Genomic DNA, 21365 nt, shown 5'->3' with positions numbered 1-21365 from the left:
ACAGCCACTCTGGAAAACAGTGTGGAGGTTCCTCAAAAAATTAAAAATAGACCTACCCTATGACCCAGTAATAGCACTGCTAGGAATTTACCCAAGGGATACAGGAGTACTGATGCATAGGGGCACTTGTACCCCAATGTTTATAGCGGTACTCTCAACAATAGCCAAATTCTGGAAAGAGCCTAAATGTCCATCAACTGATGAATGGATAAAGAAATTGTGGTTTATATACACAATGGAGTACTACCTGGCAATGAGAAAGAATAAAATATGGCCCTTTGTAGCAACATGGATGGAACTGGAGAGTGTGATGCTAAGTGAAATAAGCCACACAGAGAAAGACAGATACCATATGTTTTCACTCTTATGTGGATCCTGAGAAACTTAACAGAAACCCATGGGGCAGGGGAAGAAAAAAAAAAGAGAGAGATTAGAGTGGGAGAGAGCCAAAGCATAAGAAACTCTTAAAAACTGAGAACAAACTGAGGGTTGATGGGGGGTGGGAGGGAGGGGAGGGTGGGTGATGGGTATTGAAGAGGGCATCTTTTAGGTTGAACACTGGGTGTTGTATGGAAACCAATTTGACAATAAATTTCATATATTGAAAAAAATAATTAATTGATCCATTTAATCTTTTGAGGCATAAGAGCCTATACATTATGTTTAACTTTGTATTATTCCTTATCATCAGTATTGTGATGTATGTCTAAATAGAGAGACTGATGTAGTAGTTTCTCCTGTGAATTCTGTGACACTTATTGACATTGGATGCTCAATTAAATATTTCTCTAAATATTTATAACTTTCAAGTTACCTTCTTTTATGCACTGTCTGGTGTTGGCTAAAGTGTTCTTTACTATGAAGGCCTTTCCTCATTCATTAGGTCTGTAGGATTTAATCTCATGTGTTCTTTGGGATATTGATTAAGGATTCAATTCCACTTAAAAGCATGGCAACTTTCTCTACATGTTAGTTTCTCTCCTGAAAGATAGCTATGATCTTGAGCAAGTTGTGAGTTCCAGCTTTGGTTGGACACATTCTTTTCTCTGTAATGTTTCTCCTCAGTATAAAGTCTGAGATATTGAGAAGGGTTCAGTAGTCACAAAAGTTTTACCACATTCTTCACATTTAAAGTTTTTCTCCAGTATGAATTCTGTGATACAGAATAAAGCTTCACCTCTTATTTGTAAGCTTACCAAATTCTTATATTTGCAAAATCCTCCCCAGTATACCTTCTCTGGTCAGGAGTCAGGGTTTAGCATTGCTTAAACACCTGGCCACATGCTTTAGTATTCAACGGTTATATTCCAGTGTAAATTTTCCAATGTAAAGTAAGGGGTGAGCAGTCCACAAAACATTTTTCAAATTCCTTAAATTTGGAAGATGTACTCCAGTATGAATTCTGTGATAATGACTAAAGTTTGAAGAGTGATTAAAGACCTTATTACATTCTTTACATTGTTAATATTTCTGTCAAGTATGAATTCTGTGATGTTGAGTAAGTTGTAAGGGTCAGGTAAAGACCTGGTCACATTCTTTACATTTGTAAAGTTTCAATCAGTATGAATTCTGTGATGTTTAATAAGGTGTGACTGTTGGCTAAAGACCTTGCTACATTCTTTACATTGGTGAGATTTCTCTTCAGTATGGATTCTGTGATGTTGAGTAAGCTGTGGATAGTTCTTAAAGGCCTTGCCACATTCTTTACATTGGTAAGGTTTCTCTCCAGTATGAATTCTGATATGTTGAGTAAGGTATGAGGACCATTTAGAGGCCTTGCCACATTCTTTACATTGGTGAAGTTTCTCTCCAGTATGGATGCTGTGATGTTGAGTAGGTCTGAGTGCCATTTAAAGGCCTGGCCACATTCTTTACATTGGTAAGGTTTCTCTCCAGTATGAATTCTGTGATGTTGGTTAAGGCGTGAGAGCTGTTTAAAGGCCTTGCCATAGGGGCGCCTGGGTGGCGCAGTCGGTTAAGCGTCCAACTTCAGCCAGATTACGATCTCGCGGTCCGTGAGTTCAAGCCCCGCGTCAGGCTCTGGGCTGATGGCTCGGAGCCTGGAACCTGTTTCCGATTCTGTGTCTCCCTCTCTCTCTGCCCCTCCCCCGTTCATGCTCTGTCTCTCTCTGTCCCAAAAATAAATAAACGTTGAAAAAAAAATTAAAAAATAAAATAAAATAAAGGCCTTGCCATATTCTTTACATTGGTAAGGTTGCCTCCAGTATGGATTCTGTGATGTCTACTAAGGACTGAGGGCTGGTTAAAGGCCTTGCCACATTCTTTACATTGGTAAGGTTTCTCTCCAGTATGGATTCTGTGATGTTCAGTAAGCTTTGAGTGATGGATAAAGGCCTTGCCACATTCTTGACATTTGTAAGGCTTCTCTCCAGTATGCATTCTGTGATGTTGAATAAGGGATGATTGCTGGCTAAAGGCCTTGCCACATTCTTGACATTTGTAAGGTTTCTCTCCAGTATGGATTCTGTGATGTCCAGTAAGATCTGAGGTGCAGGTAAAGGCCTTGCCACACTCTTTACATTGGTAAGGTTTTTCTCCAGTATGAATTCTGTGATGTTGATTAAGGTATGAGTGCCACTTAAAGGCTTTGCCACATTCTTTACATTGGTAAGGTTTCTCTCTGGTATGGATTCTGTGATGTTCCTTAAGGTATGAGTGCCATTTAAAGGCCTTGCCACACTCTTTACATTGGTAAGGTTTCTCTCCAGTATGGATTCTGGAATGTCGATTAAAGCCTGAGGGCCAAAAAAGGTCTTGCCACATTCTTTACATTGGTAAGGTCTCCCTCTAGTATGAATTCTGTGATGTTGAATAAGGCTTGAGGGCCAGTTAAAGGATTTGCCACATTGTTGACATTCCAAAGATTTGTCTCCAGCATGAATTCTGTGGTGTTTAGTAAGAGGTGAGTCTTGGGTAAAGGCCATCCCACCTTTTTTAAGTTTGTAATGTTTCACTCCAGTATGGATTTTCCTGTGTCCATTTAGCGATGACCCATACTTAAAAGTTTTACCACATTCTTCACATTTGTAAGGTCTCTCTCCAGTATGCACTAGGTGATTTTGAATTAGTGCTGAGTGCCAGTTGAAGGCTTTGCCACATTCCTTACAAACGTAACCTTTCTGTCCAGCATGGATTGTCTTATTGATATTAAGTCTTGATGACTGACTAAACATGTTCCCAGGTTCATTGCATGTGTACGGGTTTTTTCCCACATGACTGACTCCTCAGATGATCACCACATTGGAGGACTGGTTAAGAATTTTCCCACACTCAGTATATTCAGAAGGATTCTCTCCCAAATGTATTCTCTTCTGTCTAATAAGGTTTGAGCTTTGATAAAAGACTTCCCCTACATTTAGTACAGTCACAATGGTTCCCTGGCAAAGGAGTCCATAGATATTTATTAACATTTGAATCCTGGTTCAATATTTTCTCAGATTCACTGCAATGAGCAATTGTTTTCATTGAAAATGCTGTGGTTTTGTTGTAAGGTCGACTGCTCAGGGAAGGACCCCTCAAATGGATAACACTTACCATTTTTTTTCTTCCTTTTTCAATCTCTGACTTTCAGAAATATTTGACTGAAAGGTAATGCAATCCTATTGTCAAAATGGTGCAAAGAAGTATTTTCAGCATGGACTAGGTCACTTTCCAGATTCTCCAAATTTTTGTTCTGCAAATATGTCTGTTTGACCACTTGATTTGAGCCTTTGACTATAGAAGCAAACTGCCTTACAGAAGTAGCCATCTTAGAAAGGGTGGTTTTCCAAAATGTTTTATATCCTTCACCGTTTCGGGCAGTGAGACTCGTATAATGGGCAGTTGTCTATGTTTGCATATTGGCTCCATGAGATCTTGTTGCCTTTGTCTCTCCCCAACACTGTTCCAGTCTATCACTAAGCGGCCATTCTCACGGGCACAATGTTTACATCTATCCACTAACACTCTTTGGAAAGAAGTTTCTCTGTACATGTTTGGAAGGGGGCTCTAGGTATCATTTGAAGATACCGCTGATAGGTAATGGATAAAAGTAAAATCATCTCACTTTCTGCTGTCAGATAAATACAATTAATATTTCTTATACACAAAACTGAAATCAGAGAACTTTCACTTCAAGAAAAATGAATCATTAGTCTTTCTACCATACTCAGATTGTATTTGAATTTAATCCCAAATATGTTTTTATAAACTTACTGTTGGCATATTTTACACATTGATGGTGTTTGTTTATTTAGAAATGAAAAGTTTTGGCATGCCTGGGTGGCTCAGAGTGTTGCACATCTGACTCTTGGTTTCAGCTGAGGTCATCGTCTCACCGTTTATGAGTTCCAGCCCCACATCCCGCTCTGCACTGACAGTGTGGAGCCTGCTTGGAATTCTCTTGTCTATCTTTTCCCTTCCTCCACTCTCCCTCTCTCTCTGTTTCTCAAAATACATGAAAAAACAAACTTAAGAAATGAAAGTTTTCTGCTTGCTTGATTCTAAAGAAATGATTACACCCTTAAATCTGTGTAATAATGTCTTTGAAGTGCTTAATTCATAAGGGTTTTCATTAGAACTTTCCAATGGTTGATATTAATTAATATACTTTACAATTTTACTGTCCATGAAGACATGCCAATAATTCCAAATGTTTGCTTTTTTCATGGGTACACAATCAGAGTTTAGTATTATAGCTAGAGGGGCATCTAGGTGGCTCAGTAGGTCCAGTATCCAACTTCAGCTCAGGCCATGGTTTCATGGTCCATGAGTGGGAGTCTCCTGTCGGGCTCTGTGCTGAGAGCTCACAGCCTGGAGCCTGCTTCAGATTCAGTGTCTCCCTCTCTTTCTGCCCCTCCCATGTTCTCTCTCTCTCTCTCCTCTCTCTCTCTCTCTGTTTCTCGTTCCTCCCCTCCTTGTGCTCTCTCTTCAAATAAAAATAAAATTATAGATTCCTTTAAATAATTCACCTTTTTTTATGTAGAAGTTTTTGGCCTATATTTTGTCTTATTCTGGTTTTGCAATTCCATAATAATGTGCTTCCTTTGTATGGGACTTTCCACAGCTTTATTTTTCAACCTCAGCTTTAGGTGTGGTTTGGTTTTTTACCTGTGTATTTTGTTATGGGGTGACAATTTTCAACTCATTACATTTTCAGAAAATATCAGTGTAACTCAAATATGAATCAGCTTTATGCCCTCTGCCACAAAAATTATCTAAGTATTTGCATGTAGAAATATTACACATGCTTACCTTGTGAATCATCCTGTGTATTTCTTTCCTGGGTTAGTGGTCAGTGAATGTTGTTTCATGTCTACGTGAGTTGTCATAATAATAGAATTAATTTCATTATCTATTTATTGGTGTACATATTTATTGTGTACATATTTTCATTGTGGTTTCCTTAGGGATTACTTAAAATATCTTAAAGGTATAACAAACCATTATATGTGCTGCTGGCAGAGAGCTTGACACAGGGCTTGAACTCACAAACTGTGAGACCATGATGTAAGCCAAAATCAAGGGCCAGACACGTAACCAACTGAGCCACCCTGATGCACCTATGTAGCTATAATATTAAACTGTGACTGTGTACTCATAAAAGAAAAGGAACATTTTGAATTATTGGCATGTCTTCATGGACAGTAAAAGTGTAATGTATATTCACTAAAATCAAAAAGCTCTAATGAAAATTCTTATGAATGAAGCAGTTAAAAGGCATGAAAAAAGTGTATTATGTTAATAGATATCTCCATTTACACAGAATTAAGGGTATAATCCATCCATAGAATCAAGCATACAAAAACCTTTCCCTTCTTTTAAGTTTTATTAAGTATATTGAGAGAGAGAGAGAGAGAGAGGGAGTAGGAGGGACAGAGAGAGAGGGAGAAAATCCCAAGCAGGCTCCACGCTGTCAGGGCAGAGCTGGATACAGGGCTAGAACTCACAAACTACGAAGTGGTCATGAACTGAACTGAAATCAAGAGTCAGATGCTCAACCCTCTGAGCCACACAGGTGTCCCAAAAACTTTCATTTCTAAATAAGCAAACACCATCAGCATTGTAAATAGGCCAACAAGCACTTTATTTAAAACAAACAAAAAACAACCTTTTTATATTGAATTCAGATACATTCTGAGGAAAGTAGAAAAGACTGATTCATGTTTCCTGAAGCAAAATTACATTTATAATCAAAACTTTTTTTCTAAATATAAGAAATTCACTAATCATCTACCTCATATCTTATGGAGCATACATCCATGTCATATCAGAACTTTTAATCTAGGAGTACCTAGGTGGCTCAGTCAGTTAAGCATAAGACTGCGGCTTAGGTCATGATCTCACAATTTGTGGGTTCAAGCCCCATGTCAGGCTCTGTGTTGACAGCTCAGAGCCTGGAGCCTGCTTCAGATTCTGTGTTCTCCCGCTCTCTCTGCCTCCCCTACTCACTCTCTCTTTCAAAAATAAACAATAAGGGACGCCTGGGTGGCTCAGTCAGTTAAGCGGCCAACTTCAGCTCAGGTCATGATCTTGCCAGTCCGAGAGTTCGAGCCCCACGTAGGGCTCTGTGCTGACCGCTCAGAGCCTGGAGCCTGTTTCAGATTCTGTGTCTCCCTCTCTCTCTCTGACCCTCCCCATTCATGCTCTGTCTCTCTGTCTCAAAAATAAATAAACGTTAAAAAAATTTTTTTAATAAACATTAAAAAAAGTAAAAAATTTTTTTGATCCATAAATCATAAAGTAATCTCAAATATACCTACTCAGAAAGTGAAAACATATATGACAAAGTCACAGGAACTTCATATTATACAAGACAAAATTATGAAATGATTCAATTATTAAGAAATAATGTAACAATTGAGATTTATTATAGGTTGTGAGTTTTAAATTCTAAATGTCCTATCTCCCCTATGGCATTAATTCATGTAGGAATTCTAGGAAAATAATAGGTGCTTGAAATGATTTCACCATTAAGGAATGGAACACGTAGAATAGAAATCTCTTATTTTAGTTAATACCAAACAACTGAACTTTTTTTAAGGTTTTGTTTTGTTTTGTTTTTGAGAGAGAGATAAAGACCAAGTAGGGGAAGAGCAGAGAGAGAGAGGGAGACCGAATTCCAAGCTTGCTCTGTGCTGTCATCACAGAGGCCTATGCTGGCTCCAAACTCACTGTCTGTGAGATCATGACTTCAGCTGAAGTCAGATGCTTAACCATTGATCCAACCACGCGCCCTCAAAACTGAACTTTTGAAGTAAAATAAAGGGTTAGATTTTCTCATTTAGGGAGGTGCTTTATTATCTGATGAAATGAGTGGTGTCAATTTAGTACAATTAAGATTAAAGCATCCATAATATCAGAAAACAGATAACATGTGATATCTGTCCCCATTGTTTCCGGGATTTCTGCACCAACCCCCAATATGTCCATCAGTACCCCGACACACTTCTCACACAAGGCAAATACTCAGAAATGTATTAACATAGACTTCCTCAGAAATACAGAGATTCCCCCCCCCCCCCAAAGCATTGGACAACCAATCAATCAGATTACGGAGGCCCTCACTGTGGACGTGAAAGACCTACAGTGGAACTGAAGGACAATCCTTAGAGAATGTAAGAGCATGATGTGTTGGAAAGCAAAAGTCCACTGTGAGAGGAAGAGACATGAAATCGGCCTTTTAAAACTAATTTCAATTCAAGGAGGGCTCCTCAATCCACGTTTTAAGGTCAGTCTTCATCCTCACATTTGGACCTCACCTTTGTCATCTGCTCCATTCATTCCACCTACCTGGGTGTGTAGCTACTGTCTCCTTTCTCTTCCGTTCCCAGAACTCCTTTTAAGTTCTAAAAAGAGGACCAGGTCCGGCTTTGTCACAAGACCTGGATGCTAGAAAAAGGAATAGGAGTATTGCTGGAGATTCTACCTTTCAATCCAGTATTGGACTCAGTAGAGAGGACATTGTGCAATTCTGGAAAATGCCCAATAGCCCCTTTAGAACACCCAGGATGGTTCCCAAGGTTCACATCTTGATCTCTACTTTCCAGTATTACACTACCATAACAAGTAGAGATTGGTATTGAAGATGGAAATACCATTTTATGTCACTCAATGTTTAGAATTGTCATTAATCTAAAAAATGATGATGTTAGTCTAAGGAAGGGAAAACTAACTTTGAAAGAAACATCATGAAGATATTTCTTTACATCTACAAACTCATAATTATTTCCCTTATGTAGGGATTTGAATCCCAGTCATGCAAAGAGGAAGATTCCAAGAGACAGTCTTCAAAGGAAGGAACAAAACCTGAGTGTGGTTTGGGAAATCTGGAGGGTGTTATCCTCACCCAAGAAGAGGAGGTATCCATAGGTCTCTAACATCACATCCCTGTACAGTTCTCGCTGACTCTGATTCAGGCATCCCTACTCCTCCAGAGAGAATACTACAGCCACATCCCTGAAGGTCAGCAGTCCCTGCAATAAATACGCAGTTACCAAGTGGACACATGAGGAGTTCAAATGGTCCCTAAGATGCAAGAGGGAGTTCATGTCACAAGTCGCAACCCACGATCTGACATTCCACTGCTTACCTGCATTTGCTCACTGACCTTATCCCTCAGTTTACTTAACCTCTTCTTTCCACCTTACCTTTTACTTCAGGCAAAACACCCCATGGGCATACTGTCCTGTGGTGGAAACAGAAAGTATCCAACAAGGTAATGACTGCCCTGAGGAAGAGCTTCCATTGTCTCAATTTGACCTTAACCCCCGACTCACATCTATGCAGATGAACATTAGAGTAAGCATGAAGTGAGAACAGTTGCCTTATCTCACTATATATATATTTAAGTTATTCCCTGAGAGAGAGAGAGCACCAGTATGGGTGGGGCAGAGAGAAAATCCCACCAGGCTCCATGCTCAGCATGGAGCTTGACTTGGGGCTTGATCTTAAGACTATGAGATCATGACTTGAGCCTAATCAAAAGTCGGAAGCTCAAGGGACTGGGACACCCAGGAGCTCCCTTTTACCTCATTATAATACTAAAATCTCACCCAAGGAGGAGTATAAACCTCATTTACTATGCAGCATACAGTGAATGTATAGAACTGTTTTTTTAAGGCTCGTGTGCAACCTTATCCCCAGTCTCCTTTGATAAATATCCACCCTAACCCTAAATAAAGGAAAGCATTCCAGGGTGCATGGGTGGCTCTGTTGCTGAGGCATCCGGACTATTGGTTTCAGCTCAGGTCATGATCTCACAGTTTCTGAGTTCAAACCCTGCATCAGACTCTGCGTTGACAGCACGGAGCCTGCTTGGAATTCTCTCTCTCTCCCTCTCTCTCTGCCCCTCCTCCACTCAGTCTGTCTCTGAAAATAATAAATTTAAACAAATTTTTTTCCATTTTTTTTAACGTTTATTTATTTTTTTTTGAGACAGAGAGAGACAGAGCATGAACAGGGGAGGGGCAGAGAGAGAGGGAGACACAGAATCTGAAACAGGCTCCAGGCTCTGAGCCGTCAGCACAGAGCCGACGCGGGGCTCGAACTCACGGACCATGAGATCATGACCTGAGCCGAAGTCAGACACTTAACCGACCAAGCCACCCAGGAGCCCCAACAAATTTTTTTTTTTAAAAAGGAAATTATTCTCCTTTCCTCTGTGTCTCTGCTTTGGAAATTATTCCCTGTGATCTCCTTATTTCCTGTAAATCAATTTTCCTTTGTCTGACATCCCCACTTGGCATAGTTTTTTTGTGATTCACCAAGGACTGTATTCCTGTTTGTTCAGTTATATTAGGAGAACTGGTTCCTGCTTAGATGAGTTTCTTGCTTTCTGCAGTAAGAGAATTTGGAACACAGTATTATGCTCTAATATATTCTTTAACTTTGAGGTATGAACCGTTATAAATATTGTGTTTATTCAAGAGAATTTGTAAAACGAAGGCATCAACACAGGCATACAAATTTTGGAATCCTGTATTTCCATCATACAGTACATGTGGTGTCTATTTCCTAATGGGAAGTTTGGTGAGTTACAAATGTACTTAGCATCTTCTAATGTGAATTATAATTCACAACAGTGCATTTGAGATCTTGTTAAAATGAGGGTACTGTTCAGGAGTTATAGCATGGGGTAGGTGTCTGCATTTCTAACAAGGCATTAGTCTATGGGCCAAGGGATACATATTCCAATAATGAAATTAGAACTCAAATTCAAGAACTCTTGGAGGACTTGGAATTGAGTGGGTTTTACAGCAATTACAAGTTCTACTAGATAGCAAGAAAGGTGACAAGGCTTTCCAAGCATTCCTGGTTAGTAGAGAGCATTAAACAGTTTCTCATTAAATTCATGGAAAATAATAATAATAATCTAAGATAAGAAACACATTTCTTCTATTTTTGGTGAATATTTGTTAAGCACCCAGTACATGTATGGATCAGATTTAATCTAGGTTAACTGACCTAGAGTTGATCTAAAATTGACACACAGGTCAATATACACAAGGACCCCTAAATCAATGTTCATAACAGGTGTTAAAACCCTGAGAAAACTGATGGAAGAAGATATGGACACAAAATTCATCTATATTTATACATTCCATGCACACATCCATACGTTTGAAAGTAGTTATAACATTAAACATGGTAGATAGAATATTATCAGGGTGACTGAAAAGTTTTCAAGAGCAGTACCTGGATGGCTTAGTACCTTAGGTTTCCAACTCTTGATTTCAGTCATGTCATGATCTCAGGGTTCTGATTCAAGCCTCACCTCAGGCTCTGGCTGACAGTTGTGGCTTGCTGAATTCTGTCTCTCCCTCTCTTTCTCTGCCCCCCTTGTCTCTCTCAAAACTTAAAAAAAAAAAAAAAAAAAAAAAAAAAAAAAAAAAAAAAAGCCAAACAACAAAAATACCACTTCGATGACCTGAAACTTCTCAATCTAGTCGTAGGTGATAATGCTTAGTCTTTTACTCACACTATCAACACAAACACATAGAATGATATGAATATAACAGTTTTTCTTTCTGAGTCTACTATGACGGATACAAACAGAAACATGTTCCCCTTCACCATAGAAGGCTGACCTAGAGCCTGCATAGTTTGGATGAGCATCAAATACAGGACTGGTTCCTGCATTCATTTTTCTTTTTCCATTGTTTATTTATATTGTGAGAGAGAGCATGGGCAAACATGGTGTAAAAAAGGGGAGAAGCAGAGAGAGGGAGACTCTAAACTGCTCCTGGCTGTGACTGAGCCACGCAAGGTGCCTCTGGATGCTGGATTTTTAAAGGGTCACATGAGTGCTAGTGGTGTTCCATCAATTGTTATATTGAACGAATGATAAGCATCAGAGAAATCATGCAGAAGTAGTTTTACAATAGAAATTTAAGAAAGTTTTATGATTGAACCACTGTGTACTTACCCTCCCCCATGAACATACAAGCTTCATGCAGCCAAAGTACATTTCTTTCTGCCCATGGGTCCTGCCCCTGTCCTATTTCAGTAAATCCCGTCTTGTACCATACAGTACCTCAAAAATAGTATCTTGACCATAGTACTCAATGATCTCGTAATATAATAGTCCTTGGAAACCTTTTTTTATATTTTATTTGTTTTAGATTTTTAATTTATTTATTCTTTATCGAAAGATAGAGAGGGCACAAGTAAGGGAGGGTGAAAAGAGAGGGGGAGAGAGAAAGAGAGTTGTGGGACTCAAACTCATGAACTGTGAGTTGAATCAGATACTTAATCAAGTGAGCCACCCAGGCATCTCAAAAGGCTTTTTTCAATTTAATGTCTATTTATTTTGAGAAAGAAAGAGTGCAGATGCAGGGGAGTGACAGACATAGAGAATCCCAAGAGGGCTCCTGCTGTCAGCACGTGGCCTAACATGGGGCTCTATCTCATGAACCTCGAGATCATGATCTGCACCGAAATCAAGAGTGGAGACTTCATCGACTGAGCCACCCAGGCGCCCCTCATTGAAAGCTTCTATTTCAATCATCACTTGTGCTCTATGGTATTTTGGGATTTTAAGACACTCAAACATATTAATTATGTCATTCTTTTCTTTCTGAAAACACAAACAAGTAAATAGAAGAGTATGTCTGTGTCATGACTATGCAGTGAAATAAAAACCTACGGGATGAAGGTCTGATTCATTTAGAACCTCTACTCCCATAAGTCATTACATCTACTACACAAGTCGAGGGACTTCATTGCTCAGTAGAAACTGATGTGAGGTGGGCCAGGAGTTAATAAATGCTCAAGAAACTATTCTTGAGACCTTTTTGGTGAACGAGGCTGATCTTATTAAAGCACAGGGACGGGACATGTGAGAAGAATGAGCTGCAGTGTGATTGTGAGGAGACATTCATTATATACTTTAAGTTGGGGGGGTTGGAATAAAGATTCTGAAGGGATTTCGTAGGTTAAAGAGGACTCACAGGATCCTGGAAGTCTGGCTATTGTCAAGGGAAGCTTGCTTTTCCCCTCTAGAAAAGCATTAACATTAAAGCCGTTGTAAATTCCTTGAGGAATATCTTCCTCTTCCAGTCTTAAGTATTTCTCAGTGGGTTGTAAGTTGTAAGACAATTTAATTTTACCTACATTTCTTTTGCCTTTGTTTTCCTTACAGAAACTGCAAGGGAGGGGTGCCTGGGTCCTTAGTCAGTTAAGCATTTGACTCTTCAGCTCAGGTCAAGGACTCATGGTTTTGTGAGTTTGAGGCCTGAGTCATGCTCTGCACAGACCCTGTGGAGCCTGCTTGGGATTCAGGTTTCTCTGCAACTCCAATCCTCCTGCTCTCTCTGGGTCTCTCAAAATATATAAACTTAAAAAAAAAAAAAAAGGGAAAGAGAAACTAAAAGAAAGTTTCCATTTTAAATGTGATGGTGTCTTGGGGCACCTGGGGGCTCACTCGGTTGATCCTCTGACTTCAGCTCAGGTCATGATCTCACAACTCTGTGAGTTCAAGCCCCACATTGGGCTCTGTGCTGATGGCTCGGGGCCTGGACCCTGCTTCAGGTTCTGTGTCTTCCTCTCTCTCTGCCCCTCCCCCACTCACATTCGGTCTCTGTCTCTCTCAAAAATATATAAACATTAAAAAAAAATTAAATATGATGGTGTCTGGAAGTCACTCAGGGAATCTGCCTAAAATCATTACAACTGATAAGAAGGAATAATATGAACGTTATAGGGAGGAAATCTGTCACAGAGCACAAAGTCAAGTAAAAGAAGGTAATAATGGCTGGAAGGAAACAAATTGTTATCAGTGCCTAAGGCACACCTCAGGACACAGGATCACCGTGTGTTCTTGTGACCCCAAACAGTAAATCAGAATATAAACAATTTTGAAGATACAATGGATTTATACAGCCTTCAGTCACATATAGTCTCCATGGCCTGTAATATCTAGACTATTTTACAGTATGTTTTGCACATCCTAATGACCAGGAACATTCCAGATTATTCTGGAATAATCTCATATCTATCTGATGTATTTTGCATTTTCATAATCGTACTCTACCTGGAGCAGAGAAACCATCCAGATCAGACCTAAATGGGAACAGTTTTCCTTGAGTGCTGTCCCAGGACCAGACCCCATCAGCAACAGGAAACCTGGACTCAACACTCTCCTCTCTGGGTATGTCACAAAGGGAATATTTTCATTACTTGCAGGATTTTAATTCAAAGTGACAACTGTTGATGTCCTACTGGAAACCAGGTTGGAGAGAAGGGAGCAAAGTCTCTGGGATATAGGGGAGGAGTGTTCTAAAGACATAACCTAGAATATCATTTTTTTAACTTTTTATTTTTTTGAGACAGAGAGAGACAGAGCATGAACGGGGGAGGGTCAGAGAGAGAGGAAGACACAGAATCTGAAACAGGCTCCAGGCTCTGAGCAGTCAGCACAGAGCCCAACGCGGGGCTCAAACTCACGGACCGCGAGATCAGGCCCTGAGCTGAAGTCGGCCGCTTAACCGACTGAGCCACCCAGGCGCCCCTAGAATATCATTTCTGAGAAGCTTAAAACGTAGGTGAAAACTTAAAGTAGAACCATCAGAACTAAAAAAAAAAAAAAAAAAAAAAAATCATTGCGTTTTTGTTTTTTTTTTAATTTCTCTTAGAGAGAGAGGATCAATGTAAATGGAAGACAGGGACACAGGGACAGAGAGGAAATCTTAAGTAGGCTCGAAACTCAGAAGGAACGCCGACTCAGGGCTGGATCACAGGTCCCTGGGATCATGACCTGAGCCCAAATCAAGAGTCTGATGCTCAAATGGCTGAAGACACCCAGGTGCCCTGCAATTTCTACACGCCCGGAATTCAGGAGAAAAAGATCACAGGTCCTCCGGCCTGGGGCGCAAGACTTACCTGAGAACTGGCCATTTTTTCTTTCACCTCCTCTTCAAGATTTCTTTCTCAGAAGATCTTTGTGGAGAAAACACAGCACAAGTAGGAGAAAATGTCGGTAAAGACACCAACACTGCCTCTTCACTTCCTGTAAACTGATCGCCTGCAGGCAGGGCTTTGAAATGCAAAAAAGGCCCAAGTTCCTAGTCCTTTGTGTCAGGAGCTATTCAGAAACTGTCAGCTCCCACTTGGAGACCAATCACTGAGTTTCCCTTCTCTGCTTTCAGGGGCCCTCCCCTCCCACAGGAGCCCACAAATTCTGCTTGAGCATAGAAAAATGTTCCTACGCAGACCTGACACTCCCCAACTCCTGTACAGGAGACCCTATTACCTCCCCTTGAGGAAAAGCCTGCACTCGACTCTCATATATTATTGGGAAGCCTTCCTTCTCAACCCTGGGCCTCACTTAGAATTATAATAGGAGGGGCACCTGTGTAGCTCAGTAGGTCCAGGGTCCGACCTCAGCTCAGGTCATGATCTCACGGTCTGTGCGTTCCAGCCCCATGTCGGCCGCTGTGCTGACAGCTCAGCGCCTGAAGCCTGCCTCACATTCTGTGCCTCCCTCTCTCTCTGCCCCAACGCACTCGCATTCTGTCTCTGTCTCTCTCAAAAATAAGTAAACATTAAAAAAAAAAAAAAGAATTATAATAGGAAAAGATAGAATTCAGAAGGCAGAAAGGGAAAGACAGGACCTGAGGTCCCTGGGTGGGGAAAAACACTTTTTTTCCAAAACACTGGAACAATGCTGGGAGTGTCTGACCACAGCAAACCCCCTCAGGTGTAAGGTTCCTCTTAAAGATGTAACACATATCACCGACTTCCCTTCAGGTTCCCCTCAGGAATTTGACAGAAGACCCAACTTAGTGGTAGACCATAAAACGTATGACCCACAAGGAACTGTGGGGCCTCACCATCCCGAGTACAATGGGAATGAGACAATCAGGAATGGAAAACCCAACACCTAGAGTTAGCAAGCCAATATGAGTAGGTGGTGAAAGGAAATAGGGGAAAGGGAAGGTGGGAGAGACCGAATCCTCACAAAACAAAGATCCTTGCCTATTGTCTCAGGTTTTCATCCTCAGACGCCCCTCTCTGTACAGCGAGCTTTCCTACCACTCTCCCTCTCTTAGACACTAATCACCTCCGCCTGTGGGGCATTTGTTCCCACCTCTTCATTCTTTGAAGTGGGGAGAGCAGGAATCCCTGGTGTTGAGGTCAAAAATCCTGCACCTGAAGGGGCGCCTGGGTGGCGCAGTCGGTTAAGCGTCCGACTTCAGCCAGGTCACGATCTCGCGGTCCGCGAGTTCGAGCCCCGCGTCGGGCTCTGGGCTGATGGCTCGGAGCCTGGAGCCTGTTTCCGATTCTGTGTCTCCCTCTCTCTCTGCCCCTCCCCCGTTCATTCTCTGTCTCTCTCTGTCCCAAAAATAAATAAACGTTGGAAAAAAAAAAAAATTAAAAAAAAAAAAAAATCCTGCACCTGAATCCCCTGGAGCACTTCCCTGAAACTACACTGTGGTTTCCACCCACCCAGTTGAGGGAATGTGAGGGGGAGGGCAGCAGCAATGATCCCTCTTGAAACTCCACAGGTGATCCTACTGGGAAGCATTTGGGGAGAAGATCAGCAAAGCACAGTCACCCAGGCTAGGGATGTTGTCCAGATTAAAATCCATGCCTTCTCCACTGACCAGAGTTTGTGGAGATTTACACATTCTCCCTCTTTCTGCTACACACAGGGAGACACACTTCCAAATGGAACTTACCCTGATACATGCAAATGTCTGTTACAAAGGAAACCTGTCCTGGGTTTCAGAGCTTTTCCTTGGTCTGTTTCAAATAATCCTTCTGGCAAAGAGACATAATTAGACTTGATGAGCTGCTGTCCTTCAGGAGGAAAGTTTATTTCCCTAAGTCACTGCCAGGTAGTTTTCCAAATGCAATATATATGTTTTAATGTTTATTTATTCTGAGAGAGAGGCACAGAACATGAGCAGGGGAGGCACAGAGAGAGAGGGAGACATGGAATCTGAAGCAGGTTCCAGGCTCTGAGCTGTCAGCACCCAGCCCAACACATGGATCCAACCCTCCAAACCATGAAACCATGACCTGAGCCGAAGTCAGACACTTAACTGGGCCACCAAGGTGCCCCAGAAATTCATATTTATTGAGAGGTATCAGTATTCATGCACTGATAATGAATGCACTACATCTAATTGCTTTATGGTAGCCTAGTACAATCAATACAATGGCTTCAAGGTAGACCAGCCTGTACACATGAGTGGCTCCTCATGAAAACTGTTACAAATCTGACCTTTCTGTCCAGTGTAGGTTGTCTTATCCATTTTAAGTCTTGATGATTGACTAAGCATGTTCCCAGGTTCATGACATGTGTATGGGGTTTTTTTCCCACATGAATCCTCTGATGATCACCATCATTGGAGGATAGGTTAGGAATTTTCCCACATTCATTATATTTGTAAGGATTCTCTCCTAAATATATCTGCTGTATACTAAGGTTGGAGCTTTGATAAAATACTTCCCTACATTTATTACAGTCATAATGGTTCTCTGGAAGATGAGTCTTCAGATGTTTATTAATGTTTGAACGCTGCTTAAATATTTTCTCAGACTGACTGCATTGAGGAATCCTGTTTTCATTGAAAGTGTTGTGGTTTTGTTTTAAGGTTGACTGCTCAGTGAAGACCTCTCAACGGGATACCACCTACCACTTTTTTTCATTTTTAAATCTCTGATTTTCAGAAATATTTGATTGAAAGGTGAATGCAATCCTATTGTCAAAAGGGTACAAATAAGTATTTTCAGCATAGACTAGGTCACCTTCCACGTTTTCCAAATTTTTGTTCTGCAAATATGTATGTTTGACCATTTGATTTGAGCCTTTGCTTATAGAAACACACCGCTTTGCAGTAGTGTAGTTAGAAAGGGAGGTTCTAAAATGTTTATATCCTTCACCATTTTGTGCAGTGAGACTCTTATTATGGGTAATTGTCTCCCTTTGGATATGTCCTTCATGATAGCTTTGATGCCCTTCACCGTCCCCAACACTGTTCCAGTCTCATTAAGCATACTTTCTCAAGGTCACTATGTTTATGTCTACCTACTGACAGTCTTTGGAAACAAGTATCTATGCACATCTTTGGGAGGAGGCTCTGGGTGCCATTTGAAGATACAGCTGAAAGATAATGAATAAAAGTAAAATCAATCCACTACTGTCAGATGAATACAGTTAAAATTTCTGATACACAAACTAAAATCAGATAGCTTCAACTTAAGGACAAATGAATCATTAGTTTTTATACTTCACTCAGAGTGTATCTGAATTTCATCTCTCAGTTTTTGTTTTAGTTTTTTTGATATATAGTCATTGTTGGCACATTTTACAACTTTGATGGTATTTGTTTATTAAGAAATGAAATGCTCAGGGGATTGAGCATCAGACTCTTGATTTCAGCTCAGGTGGCCATCTCATGATTTGTGAGTTAAAGCCCCATGTCTGGCTCTGCACTGACAGAGTGGAGCCTGCTTGGGATTCTCTCGCTTCCTCTCTGCCCCTCTGCCACTTTCTCTCTCTCTCTCTCAAAATACACTTCTAATACAAACTTAAAAATAATAAAATGAAAACTTTTTGTTTGCTAGATTCTAAAGGATGGGTGATACCCTTAAATTCTGTGGAATAGGACGGAACTATTAACATAATTCATTTCTTAAGGTCTTTTAAGTGCTTAATTCATAAAAGTTTTCATGAGAGCTTTCCATGGGAGATTTTAATGAATATTTCTTACACCTTTATTGTCCATGAACACATGCCAATAACTCAAAATGTTCCTTTCTTCATGGGTACACAGTCACACTTTAAAATTATACATACACAGGGTCACTCGGGTGTCTCAGTTGCTTCACCATCCAACTCCTGATTTCAACTCAGGACATGATCTCATGGTTGGGATTCTCTCTCTCTCCTATTCTCCCTGGTCCTCCCCTCCTTGTGCTCTGTCTCTTTCAAAATCAGTAACTTTAAATAAAATTATAGTAGTGTCCTTTAAATAATTCATCTTTCTTATGTAGAATTTTTTGGGTTATATTTCTCTTATCTGGTTTGCAACCTTTTGTATAGAAATTTCCACAGCATTATTTAGGTGTTGTTTTGTTTTTACCTGTATGTTTGGTTATAGAGTGACAATTTTCAACTCGTTACATTTTTGGACAAGTGAGTGTAACTCAAATATGAATTGGTTTTCTTCCCTTTGCCCATTAAAAGTATCTATGTGTTTGTCTGTAGAAATATTACCCATGCGTCCTTTGTGACTCACCTTGTGTATTTCTTCCCTTGCTTAGTGGTCAGTGAATGTTGTATTATGTCTACGGGAATTGTTAGAATAATAGAATCCATTACATCATCTATTTATTGGTGAATGTATTATCAGTAGGTATTTTCATTGTGGTTCCCTTAGAGATACTTAAACATCTTAAAGGTATAACAACTATTATATGTGTCACTAGCCCCATGTCAGTCTGAGCCATTGTAGTTGGATGACATTCCACTGAAGGGATCCACAGCTGGCAGAAAACTCAGTCCTGCTTGAGCTCCATGATGTGGTTCTACTCTGAGGATTGTGCAAAGTACTGATTAGTTGAGGAGCCAGTTCACCAGTCATAGGCAGTGAGTATTTCTGCCTCAAACAGTCCACCTAGTTTTAGGCTAGATGCCCCTCTCTTAATGCACAGCTCACGTAGCATCTTTTTCCCCATCTGGTGGGGAGCAGAAAGAGGATGTCTGTCCATTGTAGAGACTGACACCATGAAGTTGGGAACCAGGCTGTGCTCACATTTAACACTGGCACAAGTGACAATAACGATGCATTTTGGGGTAGCTGTTGTTTTGTTCTGCTATACCATGAAAAGGCCAATGTGTACTTTGTAGAAAGGAAGATGTATATTTTCTAGTATGCATACAGTGAGTATGATGCCCATGTCGGATAAAATGGCTCATATACCCTATGGTGCACTCTGGCTTCTCCGTTTCTTCCCTGTGGTATTGTCTACCTGCAGCCATGTGTTCACAGTTGCTCTCTCATGACCACAGATGCGTGCCCCGCCATCAGCTATCAGACTGTGTTCCATGCAGCAAGGAGGGAGTATAAATCAGATGGGACTTCGGGAATTTATTTTGCAACCACTCCTGTTTCATTCAGGGAAGGCCATCCTTTTCAAGGCCCCTCTCTCTTCATCTCATGGACCTGAACGTTGGCAAACCACAACTCTAACTAAGAACGTATCTGTAACACAGGTGGATACGTGAGATGGTTGGGAATGGCCAGTGTAACCTGAAGTGCTTCAAGGCATCTGACGCTAAGGACATCATGCCTTGCACTGGAATCAGATGTCATGAAAAATCCCCTGAAATTTAGAGTATGCCTACCCAGATTCACAAGAATTTATCATGTATGCAAATGGGGTGCTAATTCTCTCTACCTGAGTACAAACAACTAATTAAGAGTGTAATTATTTATTGTGTTATAGGACAAGTCATGAAATGCAGATTCAGAGTAAGAATGTTGCCATATTCAACTCCATTATAAAATATAATATCTATTAATGTGTGGCCATATGTGTTTCATATCTTACTTGATGAAATATTTGAATAAATTCCAATTCATGTAAATTTGTATTATTTGATGAAAGAATCTGAGGACTAGTGTATTTTTGGGTGATTCCAGCATGCTCAATGAGGAACATGAGACCTGGAAGATGTGAAAACTGAACCAGACTATGCTAGAGTCAGACTTATTTATGAATAAAGCAAATGTGTATGTTGTGTGTGTGTGTGTGTGTGTAACACCACTAACATCACCACAAACACAGAAAGTTTCTAAGAGTGACTTTAAATTTTTTTTAACGTTTATTCATTTTTTGATAGAGACAGAGCATGGGTGGGGGAGGGGCAGGAGAGAGAGGGAGACACAGAATCCAAAGGAGGCTCCTGGCTCTGAACTGACAGCACAGAGCCCGATGTGTGGCTCAAACGCACGGACTGTCAGATCATGACTGATGCCCAACCGACGGAGCCACCCAGGCACTCCTAAGAGTGACCTTTAATGTGTATAACTCAGGGATGACCTTTGATTTAGTTACTGCAGAGACTGTCAAATTTATTTTGAATCAGATTTACCTGAAGCACTTATAAAATATCAGATTTCTAGGTCTCTTCCCATGTTACCATTTCAATACTTCGGCGCTGTAACTCCCCAATTTTCCTTTCTCACACGTTCTCAGGTGATGCCTAAGGACCATGTTTTGGAACCTACTTGGAGAATAAACATCTGGGGGCATATTTATGGTTGTCATCTTCATAAAAATGTCATCTTCAATAAAAATATTATCCCATGGTGGTGCCTGAATGGTTCAGTTGGTTAAGTGTTCGACTTCGGCTCAGGTCATGATCTCGTGGTTTGTGAGTATAAGCTCCTCATCAGGCTCTGCACTGACCATGGAGCCTGCTTCACATCCTCTATCTCCTAGTCTTTCCACCCCTCTCCAGCTTCTACTTGCTCTTTCTCTCTCAAAAATAAACATTCAAAAAAAAAAACCACTGTTAACATCTAAAAAAAGATTATCACTGTTAACATCAGTGAAAAGCAATCAGATTTGTCCAAGTGCATAAAATCATAAGGGTTAAAATCTTTACAATAAAGCATTAATAACAGTGAACCATACATTTTAAGGGCTATAGAATGACTTTAGACTTTGGTGAATAGTGTAGTTTGGATTTCATTTTCATGGAGTGCATAGCCCACAACTTATGTTTCCCTGCTGTTTTCACTGTTTTTGAATATAAATATTGAACCATGGAAAATGACAGCTGTGTATTGAGAGTGGAAATGATCTTCCCTGGTCCAGATATTCACTGGAAACCTGCAGGATTTCTTTTT

General features: G+C 40.4%; 1 protein-coding gene across 1 annotated transcript; it reads right to left on the bottom strand.

The window, feature by feature from the left end:
• Window positions 1–1553: 1553 nt before the first annotated feature.
• LOC115502191 (zinc finger protein 420-like) lies at window positions 1554–3194 on the bottom strand. Its single transcript, XM_032591301.1, is given in 4 exon segments — window positions 1554–1834; window positions 1837–1890; window positions 2220–2756; window positions 2840–3194. Coding segments are annotated over 4 exon segments (1227 nt in total).
• Window positions 3195–21365: the final 18171 nt, after the last annotated feature.

The sequence above is a fragment of the Lynx canadensis genome, chromosome E2 (assembly GCF_007474595.2).
Source record: "Lynx canadensis isolate LIC74 chromosome E2, mLynCan4.pri.v2, whole genome shotgun sequence".
Taxonomy (NCBI): domain Eukaryota; kingdom Metazoa; phylum Chordata; class Mammalia; order Carnivora; family Felidae; genus Lynx; species Lynx canadensis.
This window is presented reverse-complemented; position numbering and strand designations above follow the sequence as displayed.